At 34.9% G+C, this 17,946-nt stretch overlaps 1 protein-coding gene across 4 annotated transcripts in view; it reads left to right on the plus strand.

Annotated features, from left to right (window-relative positions):
• Window positions 1–17,946, plus strand: part of CNTN1 (contactin 1) — a 422,969-nt gene that overhangs the window by 226,069 nt on the left and 178,954 nt on the right. For all 4 annotated transcript variants that reach the window (XM_040233499.1, XM_040233501.1, XM_040233502.1 and 1 more), the window contains exons 2-4: window positions 7,122–7,259; window positions 8,495–8,527; window positions 17,683–17,815. In XM_040233499.1, the coding sequence (XP_040089433.1) occupies window positions 7,199–7,259; window positions 8,495–8,527; window positions 17,683–17,815 (227 nt within the window). In that variant the 5' untranslated portion in view covers window positions 7,122–7,198. The remainder of the gene's footprint in view (window positions 1–7,121; window positions 7,260–8,494; window positions 8,528–17,682; window positions 17,816–17,946) is intronic.

Here is a 17,946-nt window from a genome sequence, read left to right on the forward strand (position 1 = left end):
GAATTTCAAGCGATATCTAGCTACACACACACATACTCCTGAAATGGGGGACAAAATTCTGTAGGACTTTATTTATCATATAAAAGTTAGAGTTTCTTGAAATTACCCCAACAGAAAGCATATCATTAGGACATGACTGAATGACTAATACTTTCACACTTCTTTCATATCAATTAGTCCTACATGACATAATGTGCTGACAAAAACTTACATGTTATAAATATCATGAATAGGATTGCATTATTTTTAAATCCTTCTGCAGGCATTACATCATTTTGGAAACAAACAAGAAATTAATTTAATCATAAATTCAATTATCTAAAAATATGAACAATCAGTTGTTTTGTAAAATGCAGGGTATGCTGTCAACACTCAGTAAATACCCATATCTTCAAAAAGCCTTCAGATTTTTTTTTCCCTCAGCAGCCTCCAAGTCATTAATTTCACAGTCCAATAATTTTATGTTTATTAAAATGCTTGAAACATATTATTTTGCTCCTCTTTTTACCTATACTTCACACACAATCAAGTATCAGGGTATTTCAGCAGCTAATGTAGTTGCAATCTGAAAACTATCACATCCTACCTGTTAGTTGAACAGTGTCTGACTCTATTCTGGAAGAGAAGGATACTGTTTATAATCATTTTCAAAAAATGCATTTTTCTTGGGTGTGTACTTTATTACTTGGCTTAGAACAGTATGTTCTTCAGAAATTTTTACTAAATATACTTAATCATAGCTGTAAGCTGCTAAAACACTATTAATAACTTTGCAGAAAAACTATTAAACTTAGACAATAATAATTTGATAATAGAGTTTTAAGCTGAGACAATAATAATTTGATAATAGAGTTTTAAGCTGAGACAATAATAATTTGATAATAGAGTTTAAAGAAGTATGAGGCTGAAGAAGACCTCCTAAAGTATGTAATTATGTAACTAGAGGAAGTTATGTCTATGTTTAAGTTGTTTTTAATAATCTGAAAATTATACTGGAACAGTATAATATTGATGTGAAAGTGCTTAACATATAATGTATATAGTATCCCCTTTCTGAGGGATAAGACTTTTAAAATATATAATTTCCCTTTTCTAAAACATTCACATATTTTAAATTCAAAACTAATTTGAGTCTTTCCTGGTGGCCCAGTGGTTAAGACTCCATACTTCCACTGCAGCGGGTGTGGATTCCACCCCTGGTCAGAGAACTATGATATCCCACATGCCACACAGCCAAAAAACAAACAAAACAACAAAAAATACTGACTTTATTTCTGGAGATTTTTAATTTCACTTCAGTGTTTTGACTTCTATTATGTACAGGTCACAGGACTGAGTGACTGAACAACAATGTAACCATGTCAAAAGGCTTTTACTTACACACAGATGTGTATCTATATGCAAGCATAACTTGTGTGTGTGTACCCAGTCATGTATGACTCTTTGTGACTCCATGGACTGTAGCCCACCAGGGTTCTCTGTCCATGGAATTTTCTAGGCAAGAATACTGGAGTGGGTTGCCATTTCCTTCTCCAGGGAATCTTTCTGACCCAGGGATTGAACCTGGGTCTCTTGAATCTGCAGCACTGGTAGGTGGATCGTTTACCACTGTGCCACCTGGGAATCCCTATGCATAATCTAGTCCTCACAATAATCTTCTGAAGAATGAACTTGAATTTCCATTCTACAGACTGGGTAACTGACACCTCAGGAAGGTTAAGTGATGGGTGCAGCAGAGACAGATTTTCAGATTGAGTCTGAGGACAGAATATTCCCTGATTTTAAAATGTAGAGTAAGAGATAGTGATGTCTTTTTACCTAGGATAATCTGAGCTCAGCACAAACAAGTTTCCTGTATTTTCTGGAAACTGAAATTCATGGCAAATGTTCCTTAGAACCAGAGCAGAGTGATGAGTATCATAAGTAAAATTTTAGGTTAAATATTTTTAACATGACCTTTTATGAGCTTTGTTGAGGATCAATCAGAATAGATTCCTGAAATCCTGCCAAATCTTTTTTTCTTTCTAAAAGAGATGCCACCATTTACTAATACATATTCATGTTTTATCCATATTTCTAAATTTTGTTCTCTTTCAAGGTAAATGCTTGTATAAGCATCAGTTCAATGAAATATTAGATTTTGGTATTGTTGGAGCAAACTCTGATTATATGCCAATACTAAATACTGTGAATAATTGTGAAAGTGAAAGTGAAGTTGCTCAGTCGTGTCCGACTCTTTGTGACCCCATGGTCTGTAGCCTACCTGGCCTCTGTCCATGGGATTTTCCAGGCAAGAGTACTGGAGTGGGGTGCCATTGCCTTCTCCAGGACATCTTCCTGACCCAGGGATCGAACCCAGGTCTCCCGCATTGTAGGCAGACGCTTATGTTTGCTAATGTATAGTTGAAGATTTTTTAAATAATTTATATGAACTATCTCATGACAGAACAAAACAAGACAAGAACTAGATGATGTCTGTCTAGCAGAAAAATGCGTACATAGATATGGACCAGATTTATCAAAAGAGAACCATAGCGTCATCTAAAGTAAAGAGGCGGGGGGTGGTGGGGTGGGGAAGAAAAGCATGGGAAGACAGAAGAGAGCATGAAGGAAGGAGATAGAGACTGTCACCCTGTGTTGCCTTATTATATTTTTGTTGTTGTAGTTGTTTAAATACATAAGTAAGTGTCTTAGTAAAGGATGTTGAATTGTTTGGAGACCACTATAGCACCAATACATGTTAGGGAAACAGCAGTCACTAGACACCTATAGAGCTGTGGTTAAGTTGTGAGATGAGCCATCTGCAGTACCTGGTGAAAAGGCCTAGGGGAGAGTAGGAGGAACCAGGATCTGCTTTCTAGCACACCATGGCATGTGGACAGGAATGCAGCCCCAGGTTCTGCTCATTCTGTTCTTTTGGATATTGGGAAGAAAAGGTCTGCTGCTTTTACTGGCGCATCTTTGAGTTGTTTTCTTCTTATGCCGCTTCACTTGCTACAGCACTTTCAGGAATATGGGGGCTGGGAGCTGGCTGGATTACTGAGTGGTAGGTCCTTAAAGGAGAATTAAGAAGAGCTGTTTCTTCTGCACTAGCAAGTGTGGCTCAGCCTTGCCCCTCTCTCCTCTGCTGCACTCTGCAAGGATGAGATCAGGAGTCACAAGTGATGGGATAACTGGTGACACAACAGAACAAATCAGTAGCAGAAAGTGATATGAGAGATGCTTTTATTCTGAAACAGAAAGAAATCCATTAAATAAAATAAAATACGTGCTGCCAGAATAATCACTCACTGTCCTATTGAAATAGACAATATTTGGAGTGAAGGAAAAGATAGTTTGCCTTGGGATAATGAAAAATGTCTCCTTCTGATGAGGATGAAAATATTGAAATTGGAAGACAGTCTTTCAAAAACACTCAATAAAATACATATTAAAAATGCTTTAAAATATTGCTGCTTAGACTATCCTCTTCTAGGGTGTACATATAAGCAGCAATAATCCATAACCGAGACCAGAGCCCCAGTGAGACATACTCTTTATTACCTATTGTAAGTATTTTATGCTTTTTTGAAGGAACTAAAGTTAAATTTTAATTTGTTTGTGGCAAGTGTTTTGAAATACAGTTATGGAATGGTCCGTTCATTTCTTCAATAAATATATATCAAATGACTTCTCAGTGCCAGGCATTAGAGACACAACAATAAACAGGTAACATGTCACTGTCTCTTGTAGCCTGATGGGCCCTAACGCCTAGCAGAATAATAGTTAATATTTATTCACTACTTTTACAGTAAGCATTTCACATGCATAATCTTATATGACACTTGCAAGAGTTCTATGAAATGTGCTTTTTTTTTTCATATTTTGTACATGAGTCAAAACTTGAGTAATTTTCCCAAAGTTGCAAGCTAAAGACCGGTTGAGCCAAGTTTCAGACAAGATCTGGCTGACTTTCCTGGATTTCCTTTGACTATGCTTTACCTCAGGTTCCCATATACTGTGGATGTTGTCTAAGAAGGCAATATAAAATAATATCCTTGACCTAGAAAATTCTTCTGTATCTTATTTTTAGTTTCTTGAAATCACTCACTCATAGTTACTCTTCCTTTAGACCTGCCCTCACTCTTTCGCAGATTCTCTATATAGTTAATAAGGTAAACAGACCAAGATCTCACTCACATAATTTGTCAAAATTAATAATCTGAAGGATACTCTTCAGAGTAATTGTTCTTTAATTTTACCTGATTCTTTTTCTCTCTGGTCAGTACTACTTCCTCTATAGTCAATAAAAAAAAAATTGCAGCAGCATCCCTGCTCTTAATATGAATATTATTAGTATTTAGAGTTATTATTTACAATAATTTATTATCAATTTAGGTTTATTAATTGATAAATTTGAACTATTTAAAATCCAATAATCACTGACACATTAAACTGCACATGCTTTGTAATTTGCAAAATGTTTGCAAATATATTATCTAAGTTGATCTTTACAAAAAGAACTGTTTGATAGACACAACAGTTTTGGCATAGTTTATGTCTGCCTTTCTCTCCTCCTCCTCATTAAAGAAACTCATCTTAATTAGTGTGTATAACTCAATGAAAAGAATTACAAACCAATGGGCCAAGAAAATACTGAAATGTACATTTTTGGAGACAAACTTTAAGAGATATAAATAATGTGTACAGGTTTCAAAATTTTTAATTTAGGTTTATTTTTGAATATTAATGATAACAAAATGAAAAGCTGAATTCTTCTATAGATCATTTAATTGATTCCCCTGCCTCCTGAAGGAATTTATCTTTATTCTTCACCTTTATTTACCTGTTTCTTTTTTTTTCTAATCAGTTCTGTTTAGTAAAAGAAATAAAATAAAATTTAAGTTAAAAAGTCTAGACTTAGTACAATCTATACATTTGTGTAGTTCTCATCTTCTTACCAATGTCCAAGAGAAATAAACTGGTCATAAATCAATCTTGGCATTTAAAAATTATCTGTTGAATATTTTTCCTCTTGCAAAGATATTTAAAAATTTCCTGTTGCTCTACTGACCCATTTTTACTATGTTTGATCTAAAAATTCAACTCATTTTTTTCAAGAAATAAATGATTTTTCAATGAAAAATAACCTATACACCAAAAGGAAAAAATATTTTTCCTGGTCCATGTGTACCAGTCTTGGAAAATGCTGGAATTCTAGCAAATTAAAGGCAATAAATATGGTCTTAAACTCCATCACATTTAAAAAAAATAAGTAGCACTCTACATGTCATTATTATGCAAGAAATCAGTACCATTTTATTTTGGCTGCTTTAGATAGCGTTTAAATGTATTTATATATTCATAACAATAACATTAGGTATTTTCAGAATTGCTTTCATGCTCTAATTTATATTTTACATTCAATTCTATGTCAAGATTCTTATATCCTGTTTCTTACATATTCTTTGAAAATATGATTTCATGTGTTTTCAAATTGAAGAGCCTATTGTGTCTCAACTGAAAAAGTCAAGTCTCTTTCTAATGCCCTGGAATATTTGAAAATTTGTTATAGTGCCACCACCAGGTCCACCTGAGACATATTTTGCAGTGTTTTTAATAAAATGATTAACATGCTTTCAAGTTTAATAATATGTAGATCCAAACAAGTCTCTCATTGCACTGACCTGTGTACACATAAGCATTCCTGTCGATCTGTGAGCTTTTTAGGGGCAAGCAGACTATGTCTTTCTTTTTGATTCTTTTATCTGCATGCTTGGTCACAGATGGATCTACAAAGATGATGATGAGGCTGAAGTCAAAGAGCCCCTCACTAAAATGAAGCTATTTCAATGCCTTGAAACCAATATAATCATGTGGTCAGAAGTTTTTACAAAATTTTTTAAAAGCAAGATATTTTACTTAGACTGATGCATAGTTTTGTAGCATAGTTTATTTATTTATTTATTAGTATTTTTTTAATTTGGCTGTGTTGCATCTTAGTTGCTGCATGTGGGATCTTCCGTGCGTAGTGCAGGATCTTTCATTGCAGCTCGTGGACTCTCTAGTTGTGGTGAGTGGACTCAGGAGTTATGGCTCACGGGCTTATTTGCTCCATGGCATGTGTGATCTTAGTTCCCTGACCAGGGATTGAACCTGTGTCCTCTGAATTGCAAGGTGGATTCTTAGACTTCCCTGACCACCAGGGAAGTCTCTGTCGCTTAGTTTATATTAGTAATTTTGTCTTCTTATCTTTAAAGATGGCTCTCCAAATTTTAAAGATTTTGACACACAAAACCTAGCTTCTCTCTTATAAGGAACAATTATTTACATTTTGTTGAACAAATAAAGGAAAAAAGTGAAAGCAGGGAAAGGGAATAAACATGTTATTAGTCAATATATGTTAACACTTAAAAATTTAGCTTTTCTGGCAAAAGTTTTCCATAAACCACCAACAGGCAGTGCTAACATATAACTCTTGTACAGTGTCTATGAATTTACAAAATTCTTATACAAATATGGTTGTAGTGATGATTTAGTTTCTAACTTGTGTCCGACTCTTGAGACCCTGTGGACTGTAGCCTGCCAGGCTCCTCTGTCCATGGGATTTTCCAGGCAAGAATCCTGGAGTAGGTTGCCACTTCCTTTGCTAGGGGATCTTCCCTACCTAGGGTTTGAATCCTGGTTTCCTGCATTACAGGGGGATTCTTTTACTGCTGAGCTACTAGGGAAATTCTTATACAAATATATATTTTACTAAATCTTTTTACCAGCACTTCAGGTCAATTTAATCTTCAGGTAAAATAGTTGACATTGAAATGTTCACAATTCTGCCATTTGTAAAAAATGTTACTATACTCAATTATTGAAAACTTAAAAAAATGTCAATTCAGTTACTTGCTCATGTTTATTACAATGTCAGTACTGGGAAGAGGCTGAAGCCCTGATACCGAATCTACTCTTTTCATTACAACATGATGTTTACAAATGTATTTAAATAAACTAAAACTCATTCTACAAACAAGAAATATAAAATAAAATAGAATTGATAATATTGTTGACTCCAAATGATGAATATTTTCCATTCCCTTTCTTTCCTTTTCCTTATCTTTCCTCTTCCTTCTTCTCTTCTCTTTATGCAGGTGTTTAATATTATCCAACTGCCATAAAGTTAAAGATTTCTTTTTGAAATTTGAACCTAAATTCTACTGAACACAAGATGAAAATGTGGTTGCTGTTCAGTCTCCTTGTAATAATATCTTTTAAAACTTGTCTATCAGGTAAGAAATATCCTGTCTACAACATATAACTTCCAAAATTTATGTCAATTTAATTAATATTCTTTTCACTATATTGAATCTGGTGTATAAAGTTCAGAATTAATATTTTCTTTTGCTATCTGGATCAGGCAAGTAAATGCATATATATTAAGGCTGACACTTTTGTTCTTTTTTCTTTTTAGTTTCAATTAAAATTTCATAAGATAAGTTAATCAATCTTATATAGTGATGTGCTGGTAAATGTTTAAAATCTGAATATCTGGAAGGGAAAAAATATCCCTGCTATAGCATTTGTCAATTCCTACAGAGTAAATTGTCCTACTGTTGTCATTTTCAACTTGAAACCATTTAAGGTGGTGGGAGAAAAGTTATGCAACAACACACCATTATATAGTATGTTCACTATAGGGGGTAAAATCAACTTAACCTCATTAGTATACATAAAAGTAAAATATAGTAAAATATTAGAAAATAAATGGTTTTAAGCTTTTGATACCTTTGTTTATTTTTATAAGTTAATATAATTTAATTTTTATTATTGGCTGGTCAATCTTTTGAAAAACAATTCAAAAATAATCTACAGTGTATTCAAGGACTTAAGAATAACAACGCAGTTTTAAGTATACTGTAGTTTTAGGGAAAAAAACACTATATTTCTATTTTTCAAAGATAAGTGTGAAAGATTAAAAAATATTTTCTAAAGGTACGTTGTATTTTTTTCTGAAGCAGTGTGTTTTCTAACAATATTTTCTAATACCTCTGTTTCAATTACCTTAATTCAGCACTTGGTGAGTTGCTATTAAGTTCAAGATATAGATGGATCTCATATTTTCATTTACGAACCTCCCTTGATTGCTTTAATAATGAACTTGATGGGCACACACATATAGAACTATTTGCATATATGCATATATATTATTTAAATACAATAAAGAAAAATCTGTGGTAAGGTTATTGCTGTCTACATTTATGAATAAAATAAAACAAAGATATTCTTATTAATACTGAAAATTCATGCCAATTCTTTAAAATTTTGGTGCTGTAATTATAAAAATGCAAACATAAGAAATAAATATTTCCAAAGAAATGGTCATACTTCGGCCTTAATGGTGAAGAGCTGATAATCTAGTTTCATTAACTAATATCTCAATTATTTGAGTAACATTTGAAATCAAAACAAAGAGCAGCTTTGGGATTAATATTTTTCTGGTTTTTGTCTTTTTTTTTCTTTTTAGAGTTCACATGGCACAGAAGGTATGGTCATGGAGGTAAGTTGATGAAAGGGTAAATTTTTAAATAGATTTCTTCAAATAAAACATATTTCATCCCTACATTAAGCTATTAAGTTTTTAAACTTATAGCAAGTGGTTACAATTAGAGCACTTGGAAATTTTGTAGATGTTTTACCTGAGGTCTTGATGTAACTGATTTGATTACCAAAATAAATGAATAGATACACCACAAGCAAATATCCAAGTGAAGGATTGTAGCAGATAGAATATATTCAATGCAACCTGTATTTTCCCTTCATGTTTTATAATAATCCTGTAGTACTTAATTTTGCAGCAATATTTTTAATATTGTAAAATTCTAGCTTGTTTTGAAAGCCTTCTGCTTTGCTGCAAGAAGGAGAATTAAAGGTAATAAGCTTGAACCTTAAGATTCAGTTTAATTAGAAATCCAGATAATGGAAAATTTATTGTTTATCCTTCACTAAATATAATTAGCGATCCTGATAGTTTAGATTATATTTCAACCACTGAATAGTTCTTGCTAGAAATATAGACTGGAAAAATAGAGTCTAGAGTAAGATCAGTCTGGACTTACATATTCAACCTGGTATTCACTATGTGATCTTGTGCAAATTATTCATTTTCTATGAGACTTATGTTTCCTACATGTAAAAATCACAGGATACTTGTGAACACTAAAAGAACAATGTGATGATAACTTACAGCACTGCTGCTGCTGCTGCTGCTAAGCCGCTTCAGTTGTGTCCGACTCTGTGTGACCCCATAGGCAGCAGCCCACCAGGCTCCCCCATCCCTGGGATTCTCCAGGCAAGAATACTGGAGTGGGTTGCCATTTCCTTCTCCAATGCAGGAAAGTGAAAAGTGAAAGTAAAGTCACTCATTCGTGTCTGACTCTTTGTGACCCCATGGACTGCAGCCCACCAGGCTCCTCCGTCCATGGGATTTTCCAGGCAAGAGCATTGAAGTGGAGTGCCACTGCCTTCTCTAACGCATGAAAGTGAAAAGTGAAAGTGTAGTCACTCACTCATGTACAACTCTTAGCGACTCCATGGACTGCAGCCCACCAGGCTCCTCCATCCATGGGATTTTCCAGGCAAGAGTGCTGGAGTGGGGTGCCATTGCCTTCTCCAACTTACAGCACAGTGACCTACATAGTAAACAAATAAAGATGGTTAACACTGGTAATCATTGAAAACCACAGCATAGTGGTAGGTGAATGAGTAATTAAGAAGAATCACTGAGTAATCAGTGCTATTGCTTCCATGCCAAAGCAAGATTTTCATGCCAGAGTGAGTCAGAATCTCCATTGATCGGGGATTTATAGAAAGGAACGTCTCAGCAAGAAGCATATCAAAGCTATTTCTGTTTCCTCCTTGTGAGTTAGCCTATATAGTGTGAGTATAGGCTATATAAAGATCAGTGACATATGCTCCTTGATTTCAAGAACCTTACATATAATAAGGAATAATAAAAGTTAGTGGATAACAAATTCATAAGAAAAATATGATAGGCTTTTTAAAATAATTGAGGAATTAATAAATATTTAATGATGGAGCTAGTAAGCAAGGGAAACTGGAAGTATTTCAATTATTAAAAATGGAAATAATTCTTAGAGGAAGTAGAACAAATAAAGTACAGAAGTGGGTAAATATGGACTGTGTTAGGTCACTAATCCAAAGAACACTTGTTCTGCAGGATGTTAGTAGGACTTCACTGTCAAATAAATTTGAGAAAGGCTAGTTCATTATACTTCAACAGTTTATTATTATGCGTGTTGTTTTTGTTCAGTCCCTCAGTCCTGTCTGATTCTTTGCAACCCCATGGACTGCAGCACACCAGTAATGGATGTAGTAGTTTCCTAGGACTTCTATAGCTATAATAAAGCCACCAACTGGGTGGCTTAGAACAACAGAAATTTATTGTCTCACATTCTGAGATGAGATGTCCCAAAGAAAAGAGATATCAGAGTCAGGTTTGTGCTGAAACCTGTATGGGAAAGCTCTTGCCTTTCATCTTTCAGCTCTGGTACCCCAAACACTGGGCTTCCTTTGTGGCTCAGATGGTAAAGAATCTGCCTACAATGCATGAGACCCAGATCAAGAAGACCCCTTAGAGAAGGGAATGGAAACCCACTCCAGTATTCTTGTCTGGAGAATTCCATGGACAGAGAAGCCTGGCAGGCTACAGTCCATGGGGTCACAAACAGTCAGACACAACTGAGCAACTAACACACACACACATCCCATACATTCCTTGGCTTATGGCAGCAAACACAGGCAGACATAAGGTAGGTGTGAACAGATGCCCAGATTGTTATGCAAAACACACTGTTTATAGCTTTGAGGTTGCACCATAGGTCAAGGAAGTGGTTGTCATTAATAAATGTGAAAGGTGCTTCTTAGGCAAATAAAATCATGCAAGGAAAATTTAGTCAGCTTAACCATTCTGATAGCCTGATCTTAATTTTCCTTCTAATAACTGGATTCCTGTACGTTCTCAAGACCAACTTGTCATATTTTGGTTATGATATATTGCTGCACTGTTACCTATTACCCATGAGATTAAAGAACTGACGAACCAGAGTATTCAAAGCCTAAGCCCTAAATGTTCTTATTCTCTTATCAGTGAGAAATGTTTGAAAATGGAGATAATAATAATGCTTTGAGCCAATTTAAATATTGTCTCATTTAGAGAGTTTATTGTATTTTAAGAGGGCTTACAACACTCCCCAAGCCATATTCACTGAATATTGTAAACACTGTAAAAATTCAAATATTAGACTGCTAAAATTTTGTTCTCATTGCTGTCTTCCTGAAACTCTCATTAAAACATACTTATGTAAAATTATGTTTGAAAACTAACAGATTAAGTTGACATATTACAGAATGAGAAATAGGATTTCTTTCATTGAATATAAAATGAATAAAAATAACTCTCAAGAACAAATTGTCATTATACTTTCAATTTCCAGAGATAAAATAGGGTAGCAAGGTTACAGTGGACCATCTCTACATAGCAAGAGGTTAAGTATTTCATTTAAGATCGTACACTGACTACATTAACGGTGAGACTGAGAATGCTACTGAAAAAAAGCAGCAGTTTTCGCCTTTCTGTTAATCTTCTTGATCAAATTTAAGAAATGAACTTACTTCTGCAATAGATGAAGAAGGCAATGGCAACCCACTCCAGTGAACGTTCTTGCCTGGAGAATCCCAGAGATGGGGGAGCCTGTTGTGCTGCCGTCTATGGGGTCGCACAGAGTCGGACACGACTGAAGCGACTTAGCAGCAGCAGCATATGGTAGGAAATAAATTTGTATTGAGTAAATCAAAGAACTATTTGAAGTAATTTTTTCAACTAGCTTGAGAAGTTATCTATATAAATGTGTGCTCCTTTTTAGAAGACTATATCTAGCACAAAAAAAGAGCATATGTTTTAAAAACAACCTTATTTTGTTAACATATTTTCCATTTGTTTCTGTACCCTTTAACCTCATAATACTTCCAAAGCATGATAATTTGTCATCTAATTATTTCCGTTACCCTAGAAATAAAGCAATGGATAACTTAATTTTTGTTAACAGAGATTATAATGCTTGTATTAATGGATCCTTTGCTGAACCTTGTGTTGTATTACCCCTGAAAGTTCTTTTTCCTTGATCTGAGTGCCCTAGCTCAACTAACAGAGCAATGAGCTTGGATAGTCTTCAAGCGGGTTATGAAGCTTACATTCAGAAGTTAACACTGAGCATACCAAAGCAATTCAAAGCTGGTGATGAATAATTTATCTCCCAAGAGCCCAAATATGTCCTCAAAATAAAATGTATATTGTAATTGGTAAACCACCTAATGAAATACATTATTTTATTCAGGCTTGAAAATATTAGAAAAGCAAGAAATATTTATAAAATTTATAAATATATGCTAACATTTGTAAAATAATACTAACTAGAAACACTAATGTGATATCAAGTGTGTCATATTTTCCTTTTGTTCTTAAAATGGGCAAAAGGAAATATCTTAAATATAATATTTTGTCAAAATGGAAAAATTCAGTGTTTTATTGGAAACTAGTTTCATATTTTATCACTTAAATGATTCATTTTCTCTTCCTGTGAAGGGCAAATGGAAATAGAGCACTTAGAAATATCTGCATATAATTTTGGAAAAGCACTTGAGAATAAAATAGCTTGGGGCACTGATAATATTCAGTTTGGCCTATAAACTTCAACCCAACTCACCCCCAAAGTGTTTTATCTTTACTTCAATCAGTAGAGGGATTGCCAATCAATAGATATAATCTGATCATTATTAACATGGCATTCCATTATTTTCAGTGGAAATTGCCATTGCTGATATCTTTTCCAGAAAAAAATATGCCTTATGATCATGATGAAGAAACTATAAACATATGTTCAGTTTTCTAAAAGCTGATGAATTTTTATCTCAAAGTCACATATCTTAAAATCAAAAGATAATGCTATCAAAAGAAACATTTAAAACCATGTATTTTATGAAGATATGCAAGTGTGCAACTAACCTCTACCTCCACACAAATGTATATTTATGTGCAGCTGTCTTTGTATTTCAAGGCACCATACAATACTTGAAATAATCAAGGCAATTAGGAATGAACAAAACTCAACTATTTCAAATGATAAAACTAGTTATTTTAAGAAAATTAATACATTATTAATTAAATTGAGATTCAGGATTGTTATAATCCCAATAAGGCTTCCCTGGTGGCTTAGATGGTGAAGAATTGACCTGCAATGCAGGAGATAATGACACTACCAGAGGACTCTTTAGAAGCAGGTGCTAGACAGGCCAGGATTAGCTATTTCTATATTGGAAATACAATACTGTTAAAGAATATTTAGTTAGTGCAACTGTGCACCTATTGAGATGAGTTCAAATTTTGTAAAATTGTAGGTGATCACAATTATTAAGTGAAGTACATATTTAATTAGTGGAAAGTATTTCCAGTTTGCTACTTATTCCAAAATTCTCCAATGTATGCTGAAACGGACCTAAGGAAAATCTCTAATCTTGAAGACCTAAAATTCTATTAACAGTATCTTTCACAGAACAGAACTTTTAAACTTGAATAAAGTCCAGCTTATCATTTTTTTTTCTTTTATGGATCATGCTTCTGAAATTATGTCTCAAAATTCTTCACCATATGTTAAGGTCTGAATCGAGTTATTGACTGAATTAAGGACAGCCAAAACCTCTAGTTCATTAAACTGTAGCCTCACAGAAGACCATTTAAAATTCTTATGTTACCTCTAATGTAACAAGTTCACGGTTCACATATTGCTGGAAGAAACACAAGCTGGAATCAAGATTGCCGGGAGAAATATCAATAACCTCAGATATGCAGATGATGCCACCCTTATGGCAGAAAGTGGAACTAAAAAGCCTCTTGATGAAAGTGAAAGAGGAGAGCGAAAAAGTTGGCTTAAAGCTCAACATTCAGAAAACAAAGATCATGGCATCTGGTCCCATCACTTCATGGGAAATAGATGGGGAAACAGTGGAAACAGTGTCAGACTTTATTTTTGGGGGCTCCAAAATCACTGCAGATGGTGATTGCAGCCATGAAATTAAAAGATGGTTACTCCTTGGAAGAAAAGTTATGACCAACCTAGATAGTAAATTCAAAAGCAGAGACATTACTTTGCCAACTAAGGTCCATCTAGTCAAAGCTATGGTTTTTCCTGTGGTCATGTATGGATGTGAGAGTTGGACTATGAAGAAGGCTGAGCGCCGAAGAATTGATGCTTTTGAACTGTGGTGTTGGAGAAGACTCTTGGGAGTCCCTTGGACTGCAAGGAGATCCAACCAGTCCATTCTGAAGGAGATCAACCCTGGGATTTCTTTGGAAGGAATGATGCTAAAGCTGAAACTCCAGTACTTTGGCCACCTCATGTGAAGAGTTGACTCACTGGAAAAGACTCTGATGCTGGGAGGGATTGGGGGCAGGAGGAGAAGGGGACGACCAAGGATGAGATGGCTGGATGACATCACCGACTCGATTGACGTGAGTCTGATTGAACTCCGGGAGATGGTGATGGACAGGGAGGCCTGGCCTGTTGCGATTCATGGGGTCGCAAAGAGTCGGACACGACTGAGCGACTGAACTGAACTGAATGTAACAAGTGGAAACTCAAGATCTATCCAGTATAGATAAGTGGACTTCTTTTTAAGTTTTATATTGCACCAAACATTCATTCCTCTTTAAATTTGATGATCTTTTCTGTTGATAATGATAGCAATACCATAATCATCAAGCTTGTGTATAAATACAGTGTATTTAGAAGATATTCATGAGCTTAAACTCCCCTAAAATGTATTTATTTTAATATTCTGAGTAATTAGTATGTTTAAATTTTTTAAAATTTCTCAGAATTGTCACACTATTCATTATTCATCAAGGGTTAAAGTGAGAATAGTATTAATCTTACCTTCAAGAAGAGAACCAAAACATGTTAATAAAATTGAACTTTACTGCTCATCTTTTTAAGCATTTTTGTGTGAATTGGGAAGAAACAGCAGAGCTCCAAAGCATCAGAGTTACTAAATTTCTCCAGTTAGTAAAGCTGGGCAATTGACAGAGATTCAAAGAAGAGTTCATGAGACTGTTCAAGTGGGAGAAGAAATATCACATGACTTATGTCATAGATATGTGCTTAGTCGCTCAGTCGTGTCAAACTCTTTGCAACTCCATGGACTGTAGCCCACCAGGCTCCTCTGTCCATGGAGACTCTCCAGGCAAGAATAGTGGGGTGGGTTGCCATGTCCTGCTCCAGGAGATCTTCCCAACCCAGGGATCAAATACAGGTCTCCCGCATTGTGGCTGGATTCTTTACTATCTGGGTCACCAGAGAAGCCCAAGAACACTGAGTGGGTAGCCTTCTGCAGGGGACTTACCAACCCAAGAACTGAACTGGGGTCTCCTGCATTGCAGGCAGATTCTTTACCAGCTGGGCTACCCAGGAAGCCCTTTTTATCATAGATAATTCCAAAGCTATTTCTTTCTGAAATCAAAAAATCTAGAACCTACATACAAATGAAGGTCTTGTTATCAAGGATTTGAGATTCATTACATGTTTCCCTGTCATGCTATTTCTTCCTAAAGGCCAGAAAACATTGGGCATCATCAGCTAATTATTAGAAGCAAAGCAGAAAACATTACAGTATTTCTAGTTTTTAGTCTCAAGTATATGGAAATAAACAGCTTAAAGCAGGACTTCAAAAATCATTAGCAAATGACTTCTGTGAACACCTTGCATTCATCATCTTACTTATGGTTGCAGTAAGCCTATGGAGTCCTTAGGGCACATGCCCCAATTCCTTCTTTTTTTTTTTTTTAGTGTAAATACCATATGGAATGAAAGACTTGTATAAAACAACAGCTAGGAAACCAATGTTGAGCTAAATCCCATTTCCTCTAGTTCCTCCAGTTCTGATCCAGTGATTTATCTGTGATCTGAAATAGGAGGATGCTATATAATGTAACTGAGATCTATAAATTCTTGAATGGCATTTTCAGCAAATTCCAACTAAAAATGAGGCTTCTCTCTTTGAAATATTTCAGGTCAGTTTAGAAAAATTAATACTGGGAAAATTAATACTCTTCATACTTACTGGGAGAAACTAACTGAGGTTTTTGATTAATCATCTGTGTACACAAAAATGTGTATTGACATGATGGTTGTGGCACCAGAATTAGAAGAATGAATAAAATTTGGCTTCTGAAACTTTTGGAATTAGTCTAAAGGATGATACATGTAAGACATGTAAATTAACTTTTGAAAAGATTGGCAAATTCATGAAAATGTGGGTTGTCTCAATGTGGTTCTCACAATAGTCAAATGAGGTAGGTTTTAACATTATCTTCATCTTATAAGGGGTGATATCAAGGCTTGGAGATATTAAATAATTTTTCCAAAAGCACTGATAAACTTCATTAAGGCAAGATTTAAAAGATGTAATTAAACTGCTTGTTAAGAGAAACTAGAAGAAAGCTCTTATCCTCAAGTTTAATGTTAGAATAGCCAGTTTTTCAGTATGACATTTGCCTTACACTCGCTCTTAAAAAAATAAATTGGAAGAGTGAACCATAGCTTTTGATTAAGCAGAGACCTACAATGATCCCATGTAAGAATACTCCTCCTTTCTAGCCATATATATATATAAGTATGAAGTCATCTGGAGCATCTGGCTCTTTGCTGGGCTCTATAAAAAACGTTCCAAACAGATGACATGTGAGTGATTCTCTTCCTCGTCCTGCTGTGAGGTGTCACACCTCCTCTCCAGAGAGGATACGCTGTCAGGAACAACTGCTTCAACACTGGTATTTTTGTGGTAGATTTTAAACCAGCTGGTCAGATCCCATATCCGTTTACTGATAACTCGTGGATTGTTCAGTAATTTACAGATTGTTCTAGATGCTACCGGTGTTGGTCACATGTTTAAAGAGAAAAACAAAGCAGGAACTGACCCAAGAAAAGGACTCATTTCCTCAGAACTTCTAGAAATATATTCATTCTATTGTTCAAAAATTGTTAAACAATTATTATGTTCCACACTGCTAAACAGCTGTGGAGGAGAGTGCGGTATAGAAATTATGGCATCTGCAATCTAGTAAACATTTCCCCAGGCATCTGCAATCTAGTAAAACAGAAAATTGCATCAAGAATCACAGCAGCTGTGTTAAGTGCCATAAGCCTGCTAGGGAATTATGAGAATGTGGACCTACTAAAACTAGGAGTTTGAGAGTTTGAGAGTTGGCTTCCCAAAGCAGCTAACTTTATGATTGTCATTAAGGATTGTACAAATTTTGATGGGAGGAGAGAAATGAGATGGTGGTTCCAGAAAGAGGAAAAGCTCAGAGGCATGAAAGCATAGCTTGTTTGAGAAGCACTAATTAGTTAAGCATGGCAACGCAGAGTGCTTTTCAGAAAATGATGAGAGATAAGTAGAAAAGAATTTTGAATAAACCTAAACATTTTCCTCAGAATCATAGAGGCAAACATCTTTGGTTCCAATGACACTGGAGATCCCATGTTTCTGACCTTTCTTTCAAAAAAAACCTTTTTAAACGTACTCAAATTTTCTTTGACTTCTAAAATAAAGGAATATAAAATAATTTTATTTTTCTTATAGTTTCTGAGGAAGACAAAGGATTTGGACCAATTTTTGAAGAACAACCAATCAATACCATTTATCCAGAGGAGTCACCGGAAGGAAAAGTTTCACTAAACTGTAGGGCACGAGCCAGCCCTTTCCCAGTTTACAAGTAACGTACCTCATTTCTCTTTTCAGAATGAAGTGTTAGACTAAGATTACAGATCAGCATCTATGATCCTGTATCTATAGAGAAAGCTATGGCCTAAAGCTTTCTACAAAATTTAGGGTCATTATCAAAAA

The sequence above is a fragment of the Oryx dammah genome, unplaced genomic scaffold (assembly GCF_014754425.2).
Source record: "Oryx dammah isolate SB20612 unplaced genomic scaffold, SCBI_Odam_1.1 HiC_scaffold_29, whole genome shotgun sequence".
Lineage (NCBI taxonomy): Eukaryota > Metazoa > Chordata > Mammalia > Artiodactyla > Bovidae > Oryx > Oryx dammah.